This window comes from Schistocerca nitens, chromosome 5 (genome assembly GCF_023898315.1).
Source record: "Schistocerca nitens isolate TAMUIC-IGC-003100 chromosome 5, iqSchNite1.1, whole genome shotgun sequence".
Taxonomy (NCBI): domain Eukaryota; kingdom Metazoa; phylum Arthropoda; class Insecta; order Orthoptera; family Acrididae; genus Schistocerca; species Schistocerca nitens.
Window position 1 is genome coordinate 299306234 of NC_064618.1, and position 18209 is coordinate 299324442.

The following is an 18209-nucleotide window of genomic DNA, read 5'->3' on the forward strand; positions in this document are numbered from 1 at the left end:
CTGACAGAAAAGTGGGGCACCAGCTGCCTCTGTCCTCACTTCGCCTTCCTCACCAAAAATTTCGGCATCCATACATATTGGCGTTTTATTTTTGTGCTGAAAGAGAGTAGCAGTGATACAATGATAGTGGAAGAGTGAGGAGACACTATTAGTGTGAGAGAGAAAGTGGCAGTGAAAGAGAGATGGATGAAGACAAAAGCAGTGAGAGCCAAAGAGTGAGAAGATAGTGATGGTCAGTGAGAAACGGTAGAAATAAAAGGGAAGGAGAAATAGAGTCAGATAGTAGCACTGGGACCAAAAGAGAGAAGAGACAGTGGAAATGAAAACGGGAGATGAGTGGACAGTTTTGGTTCTCTCAGACCAGCGAACTTTAACATGATAAACTTTGCCCACTTCCCCACATCCCCTATAGCCACATTTTAAAGTTTCCCAGTCTAGGGGTCTAAACCCTGGACAAACCATGCCCAAGGTCATGTGTGCAGAAGAGACTGGTGGCTGAAGAAGAAAGGTTGGTTGATTTGGGGGAGGGCACCAAACAGTGAGGTCATCGGTCCTATCAGATTAGGGAAGGAAGGGAAAGGAAGTCGGCAGTGCCCTTTCAAAGGAACCATCCTGGTGTCTGCTGAAGCGATTTAGGGAAATCATGGAAAATTTTAATCGGGGTGGCCAGATGTGCATTTGAACTGTTGTCCTCCTAAATACGAGTCTAGTGTGCTAACCACTGCGCCAGCTCACTCGGTGAAGAGAAAGACAGCAGACTCTAAATGAGAAAGAAAAAGACAGTTGCAATGGGAGAGAAAAAGAATGGGGCAAAGAAGATGGCAATGTGACAGACAATTAAAGAGGCAGAGAAGGAGACAGTTGTAAGGAAGAGAGAGAGAGAGAGAGAAAGGGATGTAAGCAGTGACGGGGGGAGAGATAGTCAGGAGAAAGACCCGATGGGAGAAAAAGGAGGTAGTAGGAGAGGAACATATATACACTCCTGGAAATTGAAATAAGAACACCGTGAATTCATTGTCCCAGGAAGGGGAAACTTTATTGACACATTCCTGGGGTCAGATACATCACATGATCACACTGACAGAACCACAGGCACATAGACACAGGCAACAGAGCATGCACAATGTCGGCACTAGTACAGTGTATATCCACCTTTCGCAGCAATGCAGGCTGCTATTCTCCCATGGAGACGATTGTAGAGATGCTGGATGTAGTCCTGTGGAACGGCTTGCCATGCCATTTCCACCTGGCGCCTCAGTTGGACCAGCGTTCGTGCTGGACGTGCAGACCGCGTGAGACGACGCTTCATCCAGTCCCAAACATGCTCAATGGGGGACAGATCCGGAGATCTTGCTGGCCAGGGTAGTTGACTTACACCTTCTAGAGCACGTTGGGTGGCACGGGATACATGCGGACGTGCATTGTCCTGTTGGAACAGCAAGTTCCCTTGCCGGTCTAGGAATGGTAGAACGATGGGTTCGATGACGGTTTGGATGTACCGTGCACTATTCAGTGTCCCCTCGACGATCACCAGTGGTGTACAGCCAGTGTAGGAGATCACTCCCCACACCATGATGCCGGGTGTTGGCCCTGTGTGCCTCGGTCGTATGCAGTCCTGATTGTGGCGCTCACCTGCACGGCGCCAAACACGCATACGACCATCATTGGCACCAAGGCAGAAGAGACTCTCATCGCTGAAGACGACACGTCTCCATTCGTCCCTCCATTCACGCCTGTCGCGACACCACTGGAGGCGGGCTGCACGATGTTGGGGCGTGAGCGGAAGACGGCCTAACGGTGTGCGGGACCGTAGCCCAGCTTCATGGAGACGGTTGCGAATGGTCCTCGCCGATACCCCAGGAGCAACAGTGTCCCTAATTTGCTGGGAAGTGGCGGTGCGGTCCCCTACGGCACTGCGTAGGATCCTACGGTCTTGGCGTGCATCCGTGCGTCGCTGCGGTCCGGTCCCAGGTCGACGGGCACGTGCACCTTCCGCCGACCACTGGCGACAACATCGATGTACTGTGGAGACCTCACGCCCCACGTGTTGAGCAATTCGGCGGTACGTCCACCCGGCCTCCCGCATGCCCACTATACGCCCTCGCTCAAAGTCCGTCAACTGCACATACGGTTCACGTCCACGCTGTCGCGGCATGCTACCAGTGTTAAAGACTGCGATGGAGCTCCGTATGCCACGGCAAACTGGCTGACACTGACGGCGGCGGTGCACAAATGCTGCGCAGCTAGCGCCATTCGACGGCCAACACCGCGGTTCCTGGTGTGTCCGCTGTGCCGTGCGTGTGATCATTGCTTGTACAGCCCTCTCGCAGTGTCCGGAGCAAGTATGGTGGGTCTGACACACCGGTGTCAATGTGTTCTTTTTTCCATTTCCAGGAGTGTAGAAAGCGGTAGTGACAGGGAGATGCTGAGAATGAAGATTTCGCTACAAAGAGAGACTGAGTAAAAGAATTCAGAATGTTCTGTCTCAAAATAGTGTGAAGAGATTCATATGCCAAAATTTTTGGTGAGGAAGGTGGAATCAGAATTGAGTCACCTGATTTCCAATTCCTAAAGAGAAGGATATTCGATTTTTTTGTGCTCTGACAGGAGCATTTTTCAGCTGGTATTTTGTATGCTTGAATATGACATATGATGCTCTAATCTTCGTAACTACTGATACTGTATTACATAAAAGAACATTCGCGATACAGTACATAGTTAAATAGTTTCCGTTGTTTTATAGTTATTATGTCTATTTACTTGTTTCTTCTTCGTTTGTGTGATGATGCTTTTTACGAGATCTAATTGTGTCATGGATTTTGAACACTTGCACACTGATATTAGAAATGCAAACATATCCCACTGTTTGTATCTGAGTTGTTTAAGCTCATCGCACTGAGTGCTCTGTCAATCTCTCGGTCCGCTAAGTCTTTGTTAACAGTCATGCTTTTGGAACGCTCTTCTGTAGCCTAATGTAGAAACCTTCAGTGTTCTCCTGACATGTCTGCTCAATCCTGTGCATTGCTCGTTACCTATGCAAAACGATTGTTTCCTTTCTTCTAAAGTATGTTTCTTCCTCATGTACACTGTGCTAGTATTTCGAATAACGATCATTGACATAACGATGTGAATCTATCTATGTTGCTGTACTTAGGAATGACATTGCTGTCTGTCACCATCCAAATTTGTCATTCAGGCTAGTTGTTGTGTTTCCCATGTGAAACTATCGTTTTGGATCTCAGGTTCTGTTTCGTGTTCCATTTTGAGTGGTGTCTTCTTCCGGTGTGTTTCGTCATTGTTCAGTAGCTTCACTGTATTTCCTGTGCGATATACGTATATCTGTTAGAGCCCTGCTTGTTCATCTTTTTTGCTGGAGCTGCTGATCTCAGTAGTTTTAATTCTTGAAATGATAAATAAACTAACCTCTGGCTACACGGATGATTTTTCATTTCTTTATTGCGCTATCGATTTCACGAATACCAGCCCCATCTTCAGATGCACCTAACGTCTAATCTGTGTTAGGTATATTTCCTTGGGATCGCAGTTTGCTGCCACCGACGATCAACAGTACATGCAACGAAACCTTTTTCTGCTTTATCTTCCAGTACAATTTGTGATTTTAAATAGTCATCGGTAAAGATGAACCCACAAAGTGGATTGTCATATTGCATCACTGATCTGTGGAGTGCTTCCTGTGACAGAAGCAAAGATGTGTACGTGTCTGCTCTGAAAGCGGCATTGCCGAAATGGCATCAGCGAAGGAAGTAAATCTAAGTACTCAGTATGCTGAGTTGAATCGCTTTGCGCAGAATGGAGAATATGAAAGAGCTCTGAAGTCTGCTAATAAAAGTAAGATACCTGTATTAGCCACCTCTTTTGTTACTTTGAGCCGACCTTTCACTTAATAACCATATGGACTCGCTGTACAGTGTGTCTTATATTTGTTGTGTTTAATTTCCACAGTCTTGCAACACGCCCCAGGCGAAGAAAAAGCCTTTCATTGCAAGGTCGTGTGCTTCATTAAACTTGACAAGTTTCAAGAGGGTTTGAAAGCAATCACTAACCAAAGTAACCTCTCTTCGTAAGTAATTCAGTTAATTGACACCATTCTAATTCTGTGTTCTTGCTATCGTTAAGCATTGAAATGTGTCAGGGGAACGAAATTGAACGTATATACGATGTGTACCTGTATTTCTGAGGGAGGAAATTAATTTACAAATTTAATCAGGTCTACTGGAGCTATAGCAAAGGGACAGATCCAGCGGAATAGTTTCCCCATAAAAGTGAACTATCAAAATGGTCTTATCAAGTAATGTCATGGGACCATTAGTGCCATTGTTTTCTCCCTCTTCCCTTCGCATATAGTTTTACCAGTTTTGGCAGTTAAATGTTTACTGTTATTTTCACTTCCATATTCAGCATACCGAGATGCAAGATGTAGCTTAAGGTACAAGCTTGTGTATACCAAACTGTTATTTTGTTATGCTCACAGCACACTTCACAATTAACTTTAGAAATAGAAGGCTGGTGCTCGTTTTTTTGAACTTTTATATTCGGAGAAAGAATGTAGCAATGACCCCAGTATTTGTACTGTATTGATTTATTTATGGGAAATGTATTAAACAGTTGCAGGACTTCCATTAGGTTCTGAGTATTGCAATATAGCCTTTTTAATGAGTTTTTGTCAAATCAACGAATAACTGTAATATATACAGAGCCTGTGGAAGCTAAGTGGTTCATTGAAGAGCCTTAAAAATCATGGTCTCAGAGGTTTCTGAAAGATGGGTACCAGTTGACCTTGGGTTGAAGTATATTGAACCAATTACCTCTCGTAGTCCATCTGTTTCTCAGCCTTAGGATTTTTCTTTACAAAATAATTTGCAGCCTCAGTGGTAAATATAGAAGCGATGCCTTTTGTTTTGCTGAACTCTGAAATAACTTAACTGGCACTGAGTGATTTCAACACCTGGACTTAGTGTTTTCAGTCTTAAGACAGGTATAAAGGACCTCTCACTGCTAATCTGTCCTGTGGAAGTTTCTTCATCTCTACACAGCTACACTCACTCAAAACTGCTTGCTTACTAAATTACCAAACTGAGTATTTCTTGATGCCTCAGAATGTATCATACCAAGCAGTCCCTTCTCTTATGTTGTACCATAAATTCGTCTTTTTCATAATCTGATTCAGTAGCTCTTAATTAGTTATTTAATCCACACATCTGATCTTCAATATTCTTCTGTAACACCACATTTAAAACTCTGTCTCCTCTAGTCGCCTATGTATCAGTTGTATGTAAGGCTACAACCCAGACAAATACCTTCACAGAAGACATTCTAACACTTAAATTTATATTCAGTGTTAACACATTCCTCTATTCTAATCAGGATTTTATACACTCTTTACTTCTGCCATCAGTATTCTCGTGCCTAAATATCAAAAAACCATCCACTACTTCCCATATCGCATTTCCCAATATAATTCTCTTAGCACCACGTGTCTTCATTCAAATACGCTTCTTTGGTAGCACTTTCATATTGTTGTTCCATCTTATCACCTCCTTTCCAGGCAATATCCATTCCATTCACATGATCTAAATCCTCTGCAGTCTGACAGAATTAAAGTGTCATTGGCAAACCTAAAAGTTCTCTGTAGTTTAATTCTATGTCCAGTTTTGTACATAGTTTCCCTTACTGCTTGTTGTATGTACAGATTGAAAACGGGGATGGGATGCAACTATGTTCACTGCAGTTCCTGTATAAGTTGTATATAGCAGCACCCTCCTGCTCCAAATTTTCCTTGACAGTTTCATAATTTAAAAGTGTTTGCCAGTCAGCATTAACAAACGTCTTTTCTAGGACTACATATTTATAAATATAGGCCAGTTTTGTTGTTGGTGGGTATCCCAGACAATTTAATAACTCTGAGGGAATGTCATCTATTCCAAGTGTGATGGTTTGGGCATATTATTTTTACTGTTCTGTGAAATTCTACTAGCAGTCTTGCATGCCCCATGTCTTCTTTATCCACTTCTTCCCTTTCCATAGCTTCTTAAAGCACCTTTCCTTAATAAAGTGATTCTGTGTGTTTCCTCCACACAGCCTTCCTTTTCTGTGATCGGTATTTTAATTTTCCACTACTCATATTTAGAAGAGAAATTGTCAGTACAACCAACAATATATTGGCGTATTTATTTCAGCATAATATATCCTTTAAGGTTGCAGAGTTACGTGATTTTGAAAGTAAGTTTACACTTTAGACAAGGTCAGGTCTCCACATATATACACACCATATTTCGAATTGCTTCTGAGCAGTAACTCCAACTTTTGTTTTCTGAGTATGTGGTTTTTTATCATTTGCATTCTTCAATAAATGAATGTTTCAGTGAATTCTTCGCATGTGCTTTCTGACTTATATTCATTACATCATCAAAATGTTAAGTTTCCATGATACTGCTGATAACTGAAAAGCACTGAAATGCTTGTTAACATCTTTGAGCTTGTGTGAGACCATACAAATTCCCATTTCAGCCTGCCAGCTTCACCAGTGTTATCCTTGTATCCTTCTGGTTGTTGCACGTGAATCATTTATTCTAATTAACCAACCAAAAATGTCAGTGTATCAAATTGCATCATGTACATTTTCTTGTTTGCAGCTTTACTGAACAAATTGAGCTTAACTTTGGTACTGGTCCAGACATCTATGTAGTTTCTATTAAAGTATTACATCTCTGCAAGGAATGATTGTTTCCTTCTTTAATCAAGATTCTCCATTATATTCTATTAAATACAAGGTAATAGATTCATTGAATGAGTGTAAACATTATGATTTCTTATGAAATATATGATCTAGATCATCACATAATGTATTTTCATTTATTATGATATATCAGCTACTGTCATCATCAGTTATGTATCGAAGCTGAAAGTAGGTTAAGAATGAGAAGGGTCAGTTATGCATTACAATTCAAGAAAAGTAAAAATCCCCCCTCCAAAACATGGAACTATTGAACAAAGTTGCAGTAAAACATACGGGTAAGTGGCAGTAACAGCCCACTCGACTCAGCAGCACTACAGAAAAAAATGCAAGCTAAAAGGTGGCACTATTGGGGAATAATTTCAAAAAATGTAATGTTTGCGGACGACGAGTAGGTAGGTAGATGGTACACACACATGCATATCTGACACAGCCAGGTGAATAGTGGAACAGGCTGGTTTGTAGCCAATGCCCTGATGGACTTCTGTACCACTGATTCTTTTTTAGGCTTTAGAATATTCTGCAAAGTCTTGGACAACTCAATTTTTTACAACAAAAATGTAGAAAATGTTCTCACACTGTAAATTTTTGTGCCTTTAGTTGCCCATTGCTTATTTTTCATAGGTTTGTGGGTGGTTTTGGGTCCTTATCATTATAAATAACAACTCGTCGATCCACTTGTAAAAACAATGAGCACATTTATTGTCACACTTCAGATATACGTCATTACACATTGAAAGTATCACATAGACAGAACATAATGGCCACCTTGGCCCAAAGAGTTTTTGCGCCCAGAGATGTTATGGCACATCAGTGTTGCCACAGAGCCTTCCCCCCCCCCCTCCCCCCTCTGCAGTGGAGCATGAGGCTCTGGCTGTTGTGGGGGGAGGGTGCAGGTGTCGCGCCGTCTTCGTCCGGAGGGGGAACTGGGTGGGGTGGGGCCGGGTTTCGAGCCCTTTTGGAAGGAAAAACGTAATCACAGTGCCACACCAGTGGGAGTATGCGGCGACTGGGTTGTGAGGTGACAGGGGGTGGGGGGAATAGACGGAGACACGTGGTACAACATGTACAGTGTCCCCATGGCGCCAATGAAAGATTGAATGAGGGAAGGATCTAAGGAATTGGGGATCGGTGAGGAGTGGAGAACGGAAAGTTGGAAGGTTTCATCGTCGGCAGAGTGGGGGGGATGACTAAGAGAATTATTTGTGGTAGTTATACAGATGTCAGATGGTGAAAAGGGTGAGACGTCGATGGAGACAGTAGTGGGTTGTTGAATGTCGGGTGAGAAGTGTGTGACAGGCGTAGCAGGAGAGGGTGGGGGTGAAGGGTGTGGACCCCGGACTCTGCCCAGTGAGGGTTCCCGGTGTTGGGGAAGGGGGCGTGGCCCGCGTGTCGTCCCTTGAGGAGGCAGCGGTGTGGAGTCGTCGTCCGATGTGGTCGGTGGCGTCGGGTCACTGGAGGCGTTGTCTGCGGTGACCCACGCCGGATTGAGTCGAGACACTGACACTGACACTGACACTGTCGAGGGTTTGCCTTTGATACAGATGTCGAATGTATTAGACGAGCGCCTAAGTACCCTGTAAGGGCCTGTGTATGGGGGTTGCAGGGCGGCGTGCACTGTATCGTCCCTAAGCATCACAGCTTCACAAGCGGCCAACTGCTGGTGCACGAATGTTTTAGGTGGAGTGTGTGCTTTCGGAGCGGGTGCTCTCTGCGCTCATATCGTCTGTCGTATGTTATCGATTAGCACGGGGTATTCGATGGTATCTTGGAGCGGTGAAAGCTCTACAAACTCGGCTGGTAGGGTCAACGGCTCGCCATAGAGCAGTTCGACCACCGAGATCTGCAAGTCATCTTTATATACAGAAGGGAGGCCTAGCAGTACCCACGGGAGGGCGTGTAACCACCGTTCCTCATGGGACATTAGCGCTGTCTTTAATGTGTGGTGCCATCGTTCCACTAAGCAGTTTGATTGCGGATGGTAGGCTGTCGTGCGAATGCGCCTGATGCCGAAGAGCTCGCACATTTTTGTGAAAAGGACAGCCTCGAATTGACAGCCTTGGTCTGTAGTAATGGTTTCGGGGCAGCTGAAACATGCGACCCATGTGGAGAGGACAGCGTTGGCGACTGTTTCGGCCGAAATATCGGCTAGAGGGGTTGCCTCGACTGATCTAGTTGTTCTGTCGATAAAAGCAAGCAAGTATCGGTAACCATCCACCTGGGGAAGGGGGCCGACAATGTCGATGTGGATGTGGTGGAGTCTGCCAGAAGGAGAGTGGAAGACACCTGAGGGGGGGCATGCAGTGGCGTCCGACTTTGGACCACTGGCACGAAATAAAAGTGCGACACTAGTCGCAACAATCTTTGCGAAGCGAAGGCCATACGAAACGCTCGGCGATGATGCGCATAGTTGCGCAAATGCTCGGGTGCGCGAGACTGTGCAGTGCATCAAACACCGAGCGACGCAAAGAGAAGGGGACGTGGCACGCCAGTGGAAGTGTCACACCATAGCTCCGAGCGTGTGCCGGGAAGCGTCTTACACGCCAGGCGCAGAGTGTGGTTATAGTCAGATAAAAGGCTCGCCAAGGAGTCATCATTTGTTTGCGCTCGAGCAAGAGCGTCGAAGTCGATTGAGGAAGATATGCCCGAGATCTTGGAGAAATTATCAGCGGCTATGTTGTCGGATCCTCGAACGTATTGTACATTAGTTGTGCATTGTGAAATGAGGTCGAAATAACGGAACCTCCTAGGAGGTGGGTCGGTTGGAGGGTTTGAGTGTGCTTGGGCGAGAGGTTTGTGGTCTGTAAAGATCATGAGGGAGCGTCCCTCGATGTCTTCGTGGAAATATCTAATGGCTTCGTAGACAGCTAAGAGCTCTCTGTTGAAAGCGAACCATTTGCACTGAGAGGGAGAAAGTTTTTTTGAAAAGAAATTAAGACGTTGCACCACCTCTCCTCTGTGTTGTTGAAGTACTGCGCCAATAGATATTTCGCTAGCGTCCATGGTGAGCAAAAGTGTTGCATCCAGGTGTGGATGGGCAAGCGTGATGGCTTCCGTGAGTGCGGTTTTCAGTTTTTTGAAAGACGCACGCATTACCTCTGTCCATGGCACGCGCCTGTCGCCTGATGTTTGCAGCCCGCACAGTGTGTCTGTGAGTGGGACCTGTAGTTCGGCAGCTCTTGGGATGTGGCGGAGGAAAAAATTGATCATTCCTAATAACCGGCGGAGTTCATGGTATGTTTCTGGTATCACTAGCTGTTTGATAATGTCCATTTTCTCTTGTGTGGACCGGATACCATCGGCTGAAACTGTGTGTCCCAAAAAAACAACAGAATCCTGTCTGTTTGCATTTGTCTTTGTTGACAATCACATTGTGGGATTAAGTGTCAAACAGCGCCCGGATGTGAAGCTCATCTTCCTCCTGAGAGGAAGAAAAGATCAAAATGTCATCCAGGTACGTGTAGCAGAAAGGTAGGGGTCATAACACTGTGTCTAAGAACCTCTGCCAGGTTTGGGCGGCGTTTTTCAATCTGTAAGGCATGTAAACGTATTTGAAGAGGCCGGAGGGTGTGGTGATGGCGGTTTTAAGGATATCTTGTTCGTACATTGGTATTTGGTGATACGCTTTCTCACAGTCTACCGCACTGAAAATTTTAGCGCCTGCCAACTGAGAAGCGAAGTCCTGAATGTTCGGTACTGGATAATTGTCCATGATTGTGCGGTCATGGAGACGTCTATAGTCGCCACAGAGTCTGTAGGAACCATCCTTCTTCGGTGTGAGATGAATTGGCAACGACCAGTCACTGGAGGATGGGCATACAATGCCTGCTTTTAATAGGTCCGAGATGATTGCTTTCGCCGCTCTGAGTTTGTATGGATTCAGGCGTTGCGTTTGGTGTCTGTCTGGAGGGCCCTCAGTCATATTGAGTTTGTAAAATGTGCCACTTTGGATTGATAACATGCTATGCGCGGGGGGTGCGTAGTTAGCATTCGAACACTTGTGCAATGAGTCAATGATTTGAGCGCACGCCGGTTTGTTCGAAGAGCGAATACCTCGAAGTGAGGCAAGTTCGGATTTCATGCTCTGTAATGTCTGTTTGGTAAGCTTGATAAGGGAGGTGAGCTTGGCCTGTGTTTGCTTGAGTTCACTGATTTCTTGTCATTGTAGTAGCATGTCGCAACTTTTACTAGTTAACTTGGCCGCAAGAAGAGCACTGCAATAGTGAAATGTCAATGTTTGTTGACCGAATGGGTGATACAGACGCAGTGGCCATAAGGGCGATAGTCTTTTGCGAAGGTTGGTGGACTAGTGTACTTCACGGAATGTCTAGCGAAAATTTGTGGTGTCGCTGAAAGAATGCCTAAGACCGGACAAGTCACCTGTGCCACATGAAAAGTACACGAAAACTTCAAGTCTTTTGACAGTTTGAGCGTTAAAAGGAGCCATACCTGACACTTTGATATGAGAGTCATTAGCTGCGCGTAACAGTTTGGGCGAGGAAGTTAACACAGTAGGTGCGAGAGCTGGGGGTATTACACTCGTATCATCTCCATTATCAAGAGCGAATAGACAACCGTTGGTGCTTACCGTGTTAGATGCTGTTGCTGCTGTAAGGCGTCTTTTTTCCTGTGCGTGCAATGCTGCGCCTATGGCGCCTCGCGAGCTGTGTTTCCCACCACGCAAGGGCTGCGACATTTCCTGGCCGCGTTGCTGAAGTTGGCGTGGAACCAACAGAGCGGCCAGGCTGCATTAGGCCGGGGTGATGTAGAACTCCTGGTGTTGGCTGTGTCCATTGTGGAGCGCTGCAGTGCGGTGTCAGTTGTCATTGCAGATGTCGTGGAGGCTGTATCTGGTTCCTCGCGATGGCGGGCAGATGTCACCACTGTTGTAGCGTGAGCGCTGAGGAAGCGAGCTTGCACGAATCCTGGAGGGGGAACGGGGGGTGGCGTGCTGTTGAGATCACTACCCCCCCTCTTCATGCTGTGCGCTCGCCTGTTAATAATCCTGAAAGCTCGATCCGCGACCGAAAGCTTCTCATCCAAAGTGCTGTTGGTGAGCGGCAGGAGCTGTAGTTTTAATGCTTCCGGCATTTTGACAAGCCACATCAACCATAACACTGTATCGGATAGCAAATCCACAGGTGCGAGGGCGTGGAGTCGTCGCCAAAGTCCGGATGAGGTGAGGTCAGCAGGTGTTCCTCGTGAATGATATGATGAATAATCTCATCTGGAGCTCGAGAAAGTCTTTCACAAATGAGTCTTTTCGCGTTCGTATATTTCAGTGAAGGCGGCAGGCTGATCACAATGTCACTAATCAAATCCAAATGGTCATGCAAATGTCCCACCAAACACATGAAGCGTGATTCTTCTGAATCAATGCCTGTGGCGGCAAAAATAGAGTTGACTAACGCGAATCATGTGTTGGGCTGCATTTTTGCAAAAGTCAGCAGGTTAGGTAACTTAGTTGGTTTGGAATCCATGACCACTGGGTGTGTAAGAGCCACAGGTGTGGGAGCAGTAAATATGGCATCTGCCGGGGGGGGGGGGGGGTAGGCCCGGGCCCCGTAAACTGCTACACCCCTCGGATTGGTCGTTATTGCTGTCTGATGTCTAGCAAAAGAAAAGTGGTCGAGGTACTAGGAGAGGTCACATTCACTATACACTGTTCAGTTTGATCAGAAAATTGAGGCTGTGCGTAGCCAGGTGTGGAACCAATTCGCGGCGTGGATGATGTAGCGGCCGTGTAGTGGCCCTGCTCTGAAAGTTGGTGCAAAGTTCTGAGGGGGGGTTGCGCACCCCTGAGCGTGTGACGTTAGCGGTGGAATGTCCGGATCTCTTTTCACACTTTGTCCTGTATGTTCGAAAGAATGATCTTGAGGCAAGATGGCGGACGGTACGTATGCATTGTCTGTGATTGTTGTGGTACTGCAATCCACTCGCAGGTCGGAGGGCCTCGAAATGTTAGATGTATAGAGTCCATGCCTAGTGCAGGTGGGTGGCACGGTCGGATTCTGACTGTAGAAATCGTACGGCGGTACACCTCGTTGCGTAGGCCACATGACAATTGTTATTGAACTCAGGTAGAACACAGGAAGAGTGTCACAAACTGTGGGTGGTTTGGGTCCTTATCGTTATAAATAACAACCCGTCGACCCACTTGTTAAAACAGTGAGCACATTTATTGTCGCACTTCAGATATACGTCATTAAACATCAAAAGTATCAGATAGACAGAACATAATGGCCGCCTTGGCCCAAAGAGTTTTTGCGCACCAGATATGTCATGGCACGTAAGTGTTGCCACGAGTTCTAATGTTTTCTTACTTAGATTAGAATTGTTACATTAAAATAAGAAGGAAGACATTCTGAAAACTTTATGCACATGCTGTCAACATTGTTATGATTGGAAATGCTTTCCCAGTTTCCCCTAGCCAGTAAGAAATTAAAAATTCTGATTTTTTTTTCAGAGGAAGTTCTTTTTTCAAGTACTTTTATGCAACTGCTGCTACGTGTTCTCTTTAAACATATCACTATAACAAATGCTCAGTACTCTGCTTGTGAATTTGTAGTTTGTGTCTGTGATGAATATTGATCAGTAGTGGAATTTGTACATTCTGTTAATTTGGTTGGGCAGTGTGTGTTGTGGATCATATTGAATGTGATAGACCCTCCCTCCTCCCCCTGCACCCTGCATAGCTGTGTATGTTAAAGCTTCGCTTACAGGGCAGGGAGGTGTGCTGGTCTCAGATAGAATCCACCTGGCAGCTTAACAGTGAGGGTCAGTTTTGTGCCTGCCAGCCTGGATGTGGCTTTCAGGTAGTTTCCCACATCCCACTAGGTTAATACCATACTGGTACCAAAGTCCTACCTTAGCTACATCATTTGTAAACATTTAGAAAACTTTCACTCACTTCCACATGAATAATGCTATATGCAGGCAGTTGGGATACATGTATTCCATCCCAGGGGGTAACAGGGTGGTGACAGGAACCTTTAAATTAACTGTGCCGAATCAGTTAATAACCATGTCAATCCTGCACTGATGTGGCACAAATGAGAAAAGAAAAAGAAGACTGTGTTGTGGTCATATTTATCAATGCATTTGTAGCACTGCTGCCTTTTGAAATAATGTCCCACTCGTATGATGTAACGTACATTGCTCCAGCTTGTGAGACAGGAATGTGAGCCAGAGCAGGATTGAATGTGTGTTGCATAATAATGACATGTGTGTGGTTTTTATGTGGTTTCCCATGCTCATTTAGGTAAATGCTGGGTTGGTCCCCAGTTCTCATCTCAGAAAATACAATACACAAACAGTTAAAATACGTTCCTTAAAATTTCTGGAACAATGTATATGCTGGGAAGGTTTTAAATTTCACACTTAAAATTTGATCACACGGAGAACAAATTTTACACATTTGACATACTGGTGGTGAGCACTCCCTTAACTGAGTGACAACTGCGGCAGCAAAAAGGGCATCTGGCCCCTTAAAATAAAATAAACTTGCTGAGTTCTGAGGACTGGCAGATTGCCACTGGGTGCTGTGCATATGTTTAATAATCATGAAATTAAGTTCCGGTGATTTAATAGTGAAGTTCTTAGTCTTTTTGCGATTGGGTCAATATAGTGTTTGAGATAGCAGTAAAAACCATATTTTGAGAACTCTCTGCTAAAACAACTTGCTAATATGTATGTTGCTATTGAAGCTAATTATACTTCATTGTCCTGTAGCCAATGTTCAGTAAAGCAGATTATGTCTATATTCAGTTTATACTGGAGTAGTGCTTCTGACGTAGTAGTTCTATTCTTAAGTGATTGAACATCATGGTGTAATACAATAAAATTGGGGCATTTACACTTTAGTTAAAACGATTTCTAGTTCTTCGTCCATCAGCATTTGTAATACTGCATTTACCATAAAAAAATCTGCAGTGACTTTGTTGTGTGGGGCTTTTATTTTCTGGTGGCTATCAGTGAGTGAGTTAACTTGTGGACCTTGTTAAAAACTGTGGTTCATCAAACTCTGTCCTATGCAGTTTAAACCACTTTGTAATCTGCGTCAGACTGATGATTTTTTTGTTTACAACTGACGCTAGACACTGTAATTTGCATTTGTTTGCCACTAATCCTATTTTCCACATTATTATTATTGTAGTGCAGTAACTCCTTTTCTGGTGCATTTAAATGAAGTCTGTGGACTGCATGGAACCTTTGCTGCAAGCTGCTTATATATGTAATATAGACATTCTTGAAGTCTGTATCTATTTCAGTGATACACTTGTTTACAACACCAATTAAAGCCATTGGCTAAACTGTGGAAGAATACTATGTCATTTCCCCTGTGGACTAATAGAGCTCCATTTCACTGTTTATTTTGTACACACTCCATGGAATTGCTAATCTTGTTCTGATGACGGAACAACTTCAAACAGTATGCATAGAGTGGCTGATGAAGGACAGTTGAAGGCTATGTGTCTAGCAACTGCACCATGGCCAGAGGATTAAATACAGAAACACAAAACTAATAAGAAATGAACATCAACAGGAAGAAAATCTATACCACTGAGTACTGGCTGTTCCCAACACACACAAAATATGTCACATCTCAGGAAATGTTTTTCCCTTACATATAGAAAATTTTCATAGTTTTTACCAATACTGTTTACTGTAATTGTATGGAACACTTAACTTAAAACACAGTCTTTCACAAACCTACGAAAAATTGTCATGACTGCTTGAAATAATGGCCGTTCTTATCTATATGAATGACCTGTACCTCTTTCTAGTCACATAGCACATGCAGTTGTTCCAGTGACTTATGGTAAACTGACACCAGTGTCAGTTTTTCTACATATTCAATATAGAATATAATGTGAATCTTGTCAGGTCTGTAGGCTTTTTTTTATTGGACAGTTTGGTTTGTTATTTAATTCTGCCTCATTTATCTATCTATCTTGTAGGAACTGTGTTGTGCTCCCTTATTTTCAGAACATAGAATTTCGTATTGCAGTCTTAATTACATCACTTTCCATTTTAGTGCCCTCTTGGACAGACAGCCTTGTTCTATTGAATGATTGTATGTAGAATCAAGTGCTAAATGCTGCAAATTGACTTCATGAAAATTAACTCCTTATGTGTCAAAATGAAGTTCAGATTGCTCATTGGTCACATGATCTGGTAGCACTGTTCACAGTATTTGCTTAGACACATGAAGACCCGTTATTCACATTTCTCATTGACAAGCTAAACCATGGAAAATATGTAGTGTGGACTCTATGATAGTTGTTTTGATGACTGTCATCATTCATGTGCATTAACTGAATCATGATAATGAAATTTTCAGATAAGTTTGCTGCCCAGTTTAAAGATAACTACAGTCTCACCAACATGCCTTGCATCACAGAACTTTCAATGCTATCCAATGAATAGAATGTCTTCACCATGTCACATGACAAAGTTGCTGTGGATGGCATTGGAGGCACTGTGGGAAGAGCTGTATGGAATAAACTAAAATCCTACACACACATTGTTGGTAACTGAAGATTTCATTTTTTAATGTGGTGGGAACCATTTGAAATGTTCCTTTGCGAGGGTTTCAGAAATTGAAGTAAATGGGTGTTGCTTTGTTTGAAGAGAATTTATCCCAATTTCAAAATTGTTTTCCTTAAGAAAGAATAGCCAGGCTCATTATTGTTACTTCAACATATTCAGAGTTGAAGCTGTCTGTTGATACAACAGATTTTCAAACAGATAACAAGTCCTAAAAGTAAGAGATTTTATAGAAGTTGTTAAACATGTTATTTGGAAAAAGTTTGTCCAGTTGCAGTCATGTGTGACACAGATTGAGAATATTGACTTAGAAAAGAAGAAAACAATTGATGTTACAGAAAAAATGAAGAAAAATAAACCTGATTTGACTGAATCTAAAATGAGTCCACTGAAGTTAGGAGGGGAGGGAAAGGGGCACATCAGAGTGGTTCCCCATTCAAAAGCTGTTAAGTAATTATTTAATGAGGTCTCATTGACTGAGTTCATGACTACATATCCTCTGCTTCTTTAAGATGTGGTGATCCCCTAAAGCCAAACTAGTTATCAGTTCAAATAAATTAAAATGTACCCAAGGCTGAAAATTCTACCGTTTATTTTGATTACTAATTTAAGTGGCTACCGGGGTTATTATAGGAACCGGGCAGCTTATGAGAGGGTATCTGGTGGCATCTGCATCTACGTCCTTCACTGCCTTTACAGCGAGTCTGTCCCTCTACAAACACCTTTAGAGGCTGTTGCTGTTCGGGTATGTATGCCTCAGGCTGTAACACTCTGCAGTCTCTATCTTCCACCGGATGGTGATGTCCCGCTGCATGTCCTGGCTGCGCTGATAGCCCAATTGCCACCTCCTTTTCTGTTACTGGGCAACTTCAACACCCATAATCCTCTGGGGTGGATCAGTGGCAACAGGCTGAGGCAGCATCGTTGAGCAAGTATTGGCTCAGCTCGACCTTTCTCTTTTAAATAATGGTGTCTTCACACTTTTCAGTGCGGCGCATGGCACATACTCTGCCATCGACCTTTCAGTCTGCAGCCCTAGCCTATTACCATCTGTCCAATGTAGTGTGCATGACGACTTGTGCAGTGGTGACCACTTTCCGATCTTTCTGTCATTGCCATAGCGTCACTCTCCTGGGCGCCCCTGCAGATGGGCTATGAATAATAAGGCTGACTGGGACTTGTTCACCTCCACTGTCACTATTGAGCCTCTTTCCAATGACGCCATTGATGCGGTTGTTCACTCAGTCACCACTAGCATCGTTACTGCTGCAGAATCTGCCATTCCCTGTACTTCTGGGTCCTCTCAGCGGAGGACTGTGCCTTGGTGGTCGCCCGAGATCGCTGAGTCAATTAAAGCTCACAGGCAGGCACTCCAGCGTCACAGGCAGCATCCCTCATAGGAACAACTCATCGCCTTTAAACGGCTCCGTGCGCGAGCCTGCTGCCTCATTCACCAATGCAAGCAGGAGTACTGGGAAAGGTATGTCTCCACCATCGCCTACGCACCTCTCCATCGCAGGTTTGGGCCAAGATTAGGCGACTATGACTATACTATCAGACCCCTGTCAGCATACCTGTGCTTTCACTGAATAGAGCAGTCTGTACTGACTCCGACACAATTGCAAACCGCTTAGTGGAGCATTTTGCTCAGTTTCTGTGAATTACCCACTGGCCTTCCGCTCCCTGAAGGAGCGGTTGGAACTTCGGAGCCTTTGATTTCACACACACCACCCTGTGTTGTAAAATGCTCAGTTCAGTGAGTGGGAATTCCAAAGTGCCCTAGCCGCTTGCCCTGATACGGCTCCCGGGCCAGATTGCATCCACTGTCAGATGCTCAAGCACCTCTCGGTGGACTGCCAGTGACGCCTCCTAGACCTTTTCAATCGTACCTGGGTTGAGGGTGAGT

The 18209-nt window shown here is 44.4% G+C and overlaps 1 protein-coding gene across 1 annotated transcript in view; it reads left to right on the forward strand.

The window, feature by feature from the left end:
- Window positions 1-3680: 3680 nt before the first annotated feature.
- LOC126259760 (signal recognition particle subunit SRP72) overlaps window positions 3681-18209 on the forward strand; it is a 57332-nt gene continuing 42803 nt past the window's right edge. Inside the window, exons 1-2 of the mRNA XM_049956760.1 lie at window positions 3681-3849; window positions 3964-4081. Coding sequence (XP_049812717.1) covers window positions 3747-3849; window positions 3964-4081 — 221 coding nt within the window. The 5' untranslated portion in view covers window positions 3681-3746. The remainder of the gene's footprint in view (window positions 3850-3963; window positions 4082-18209) is intronic.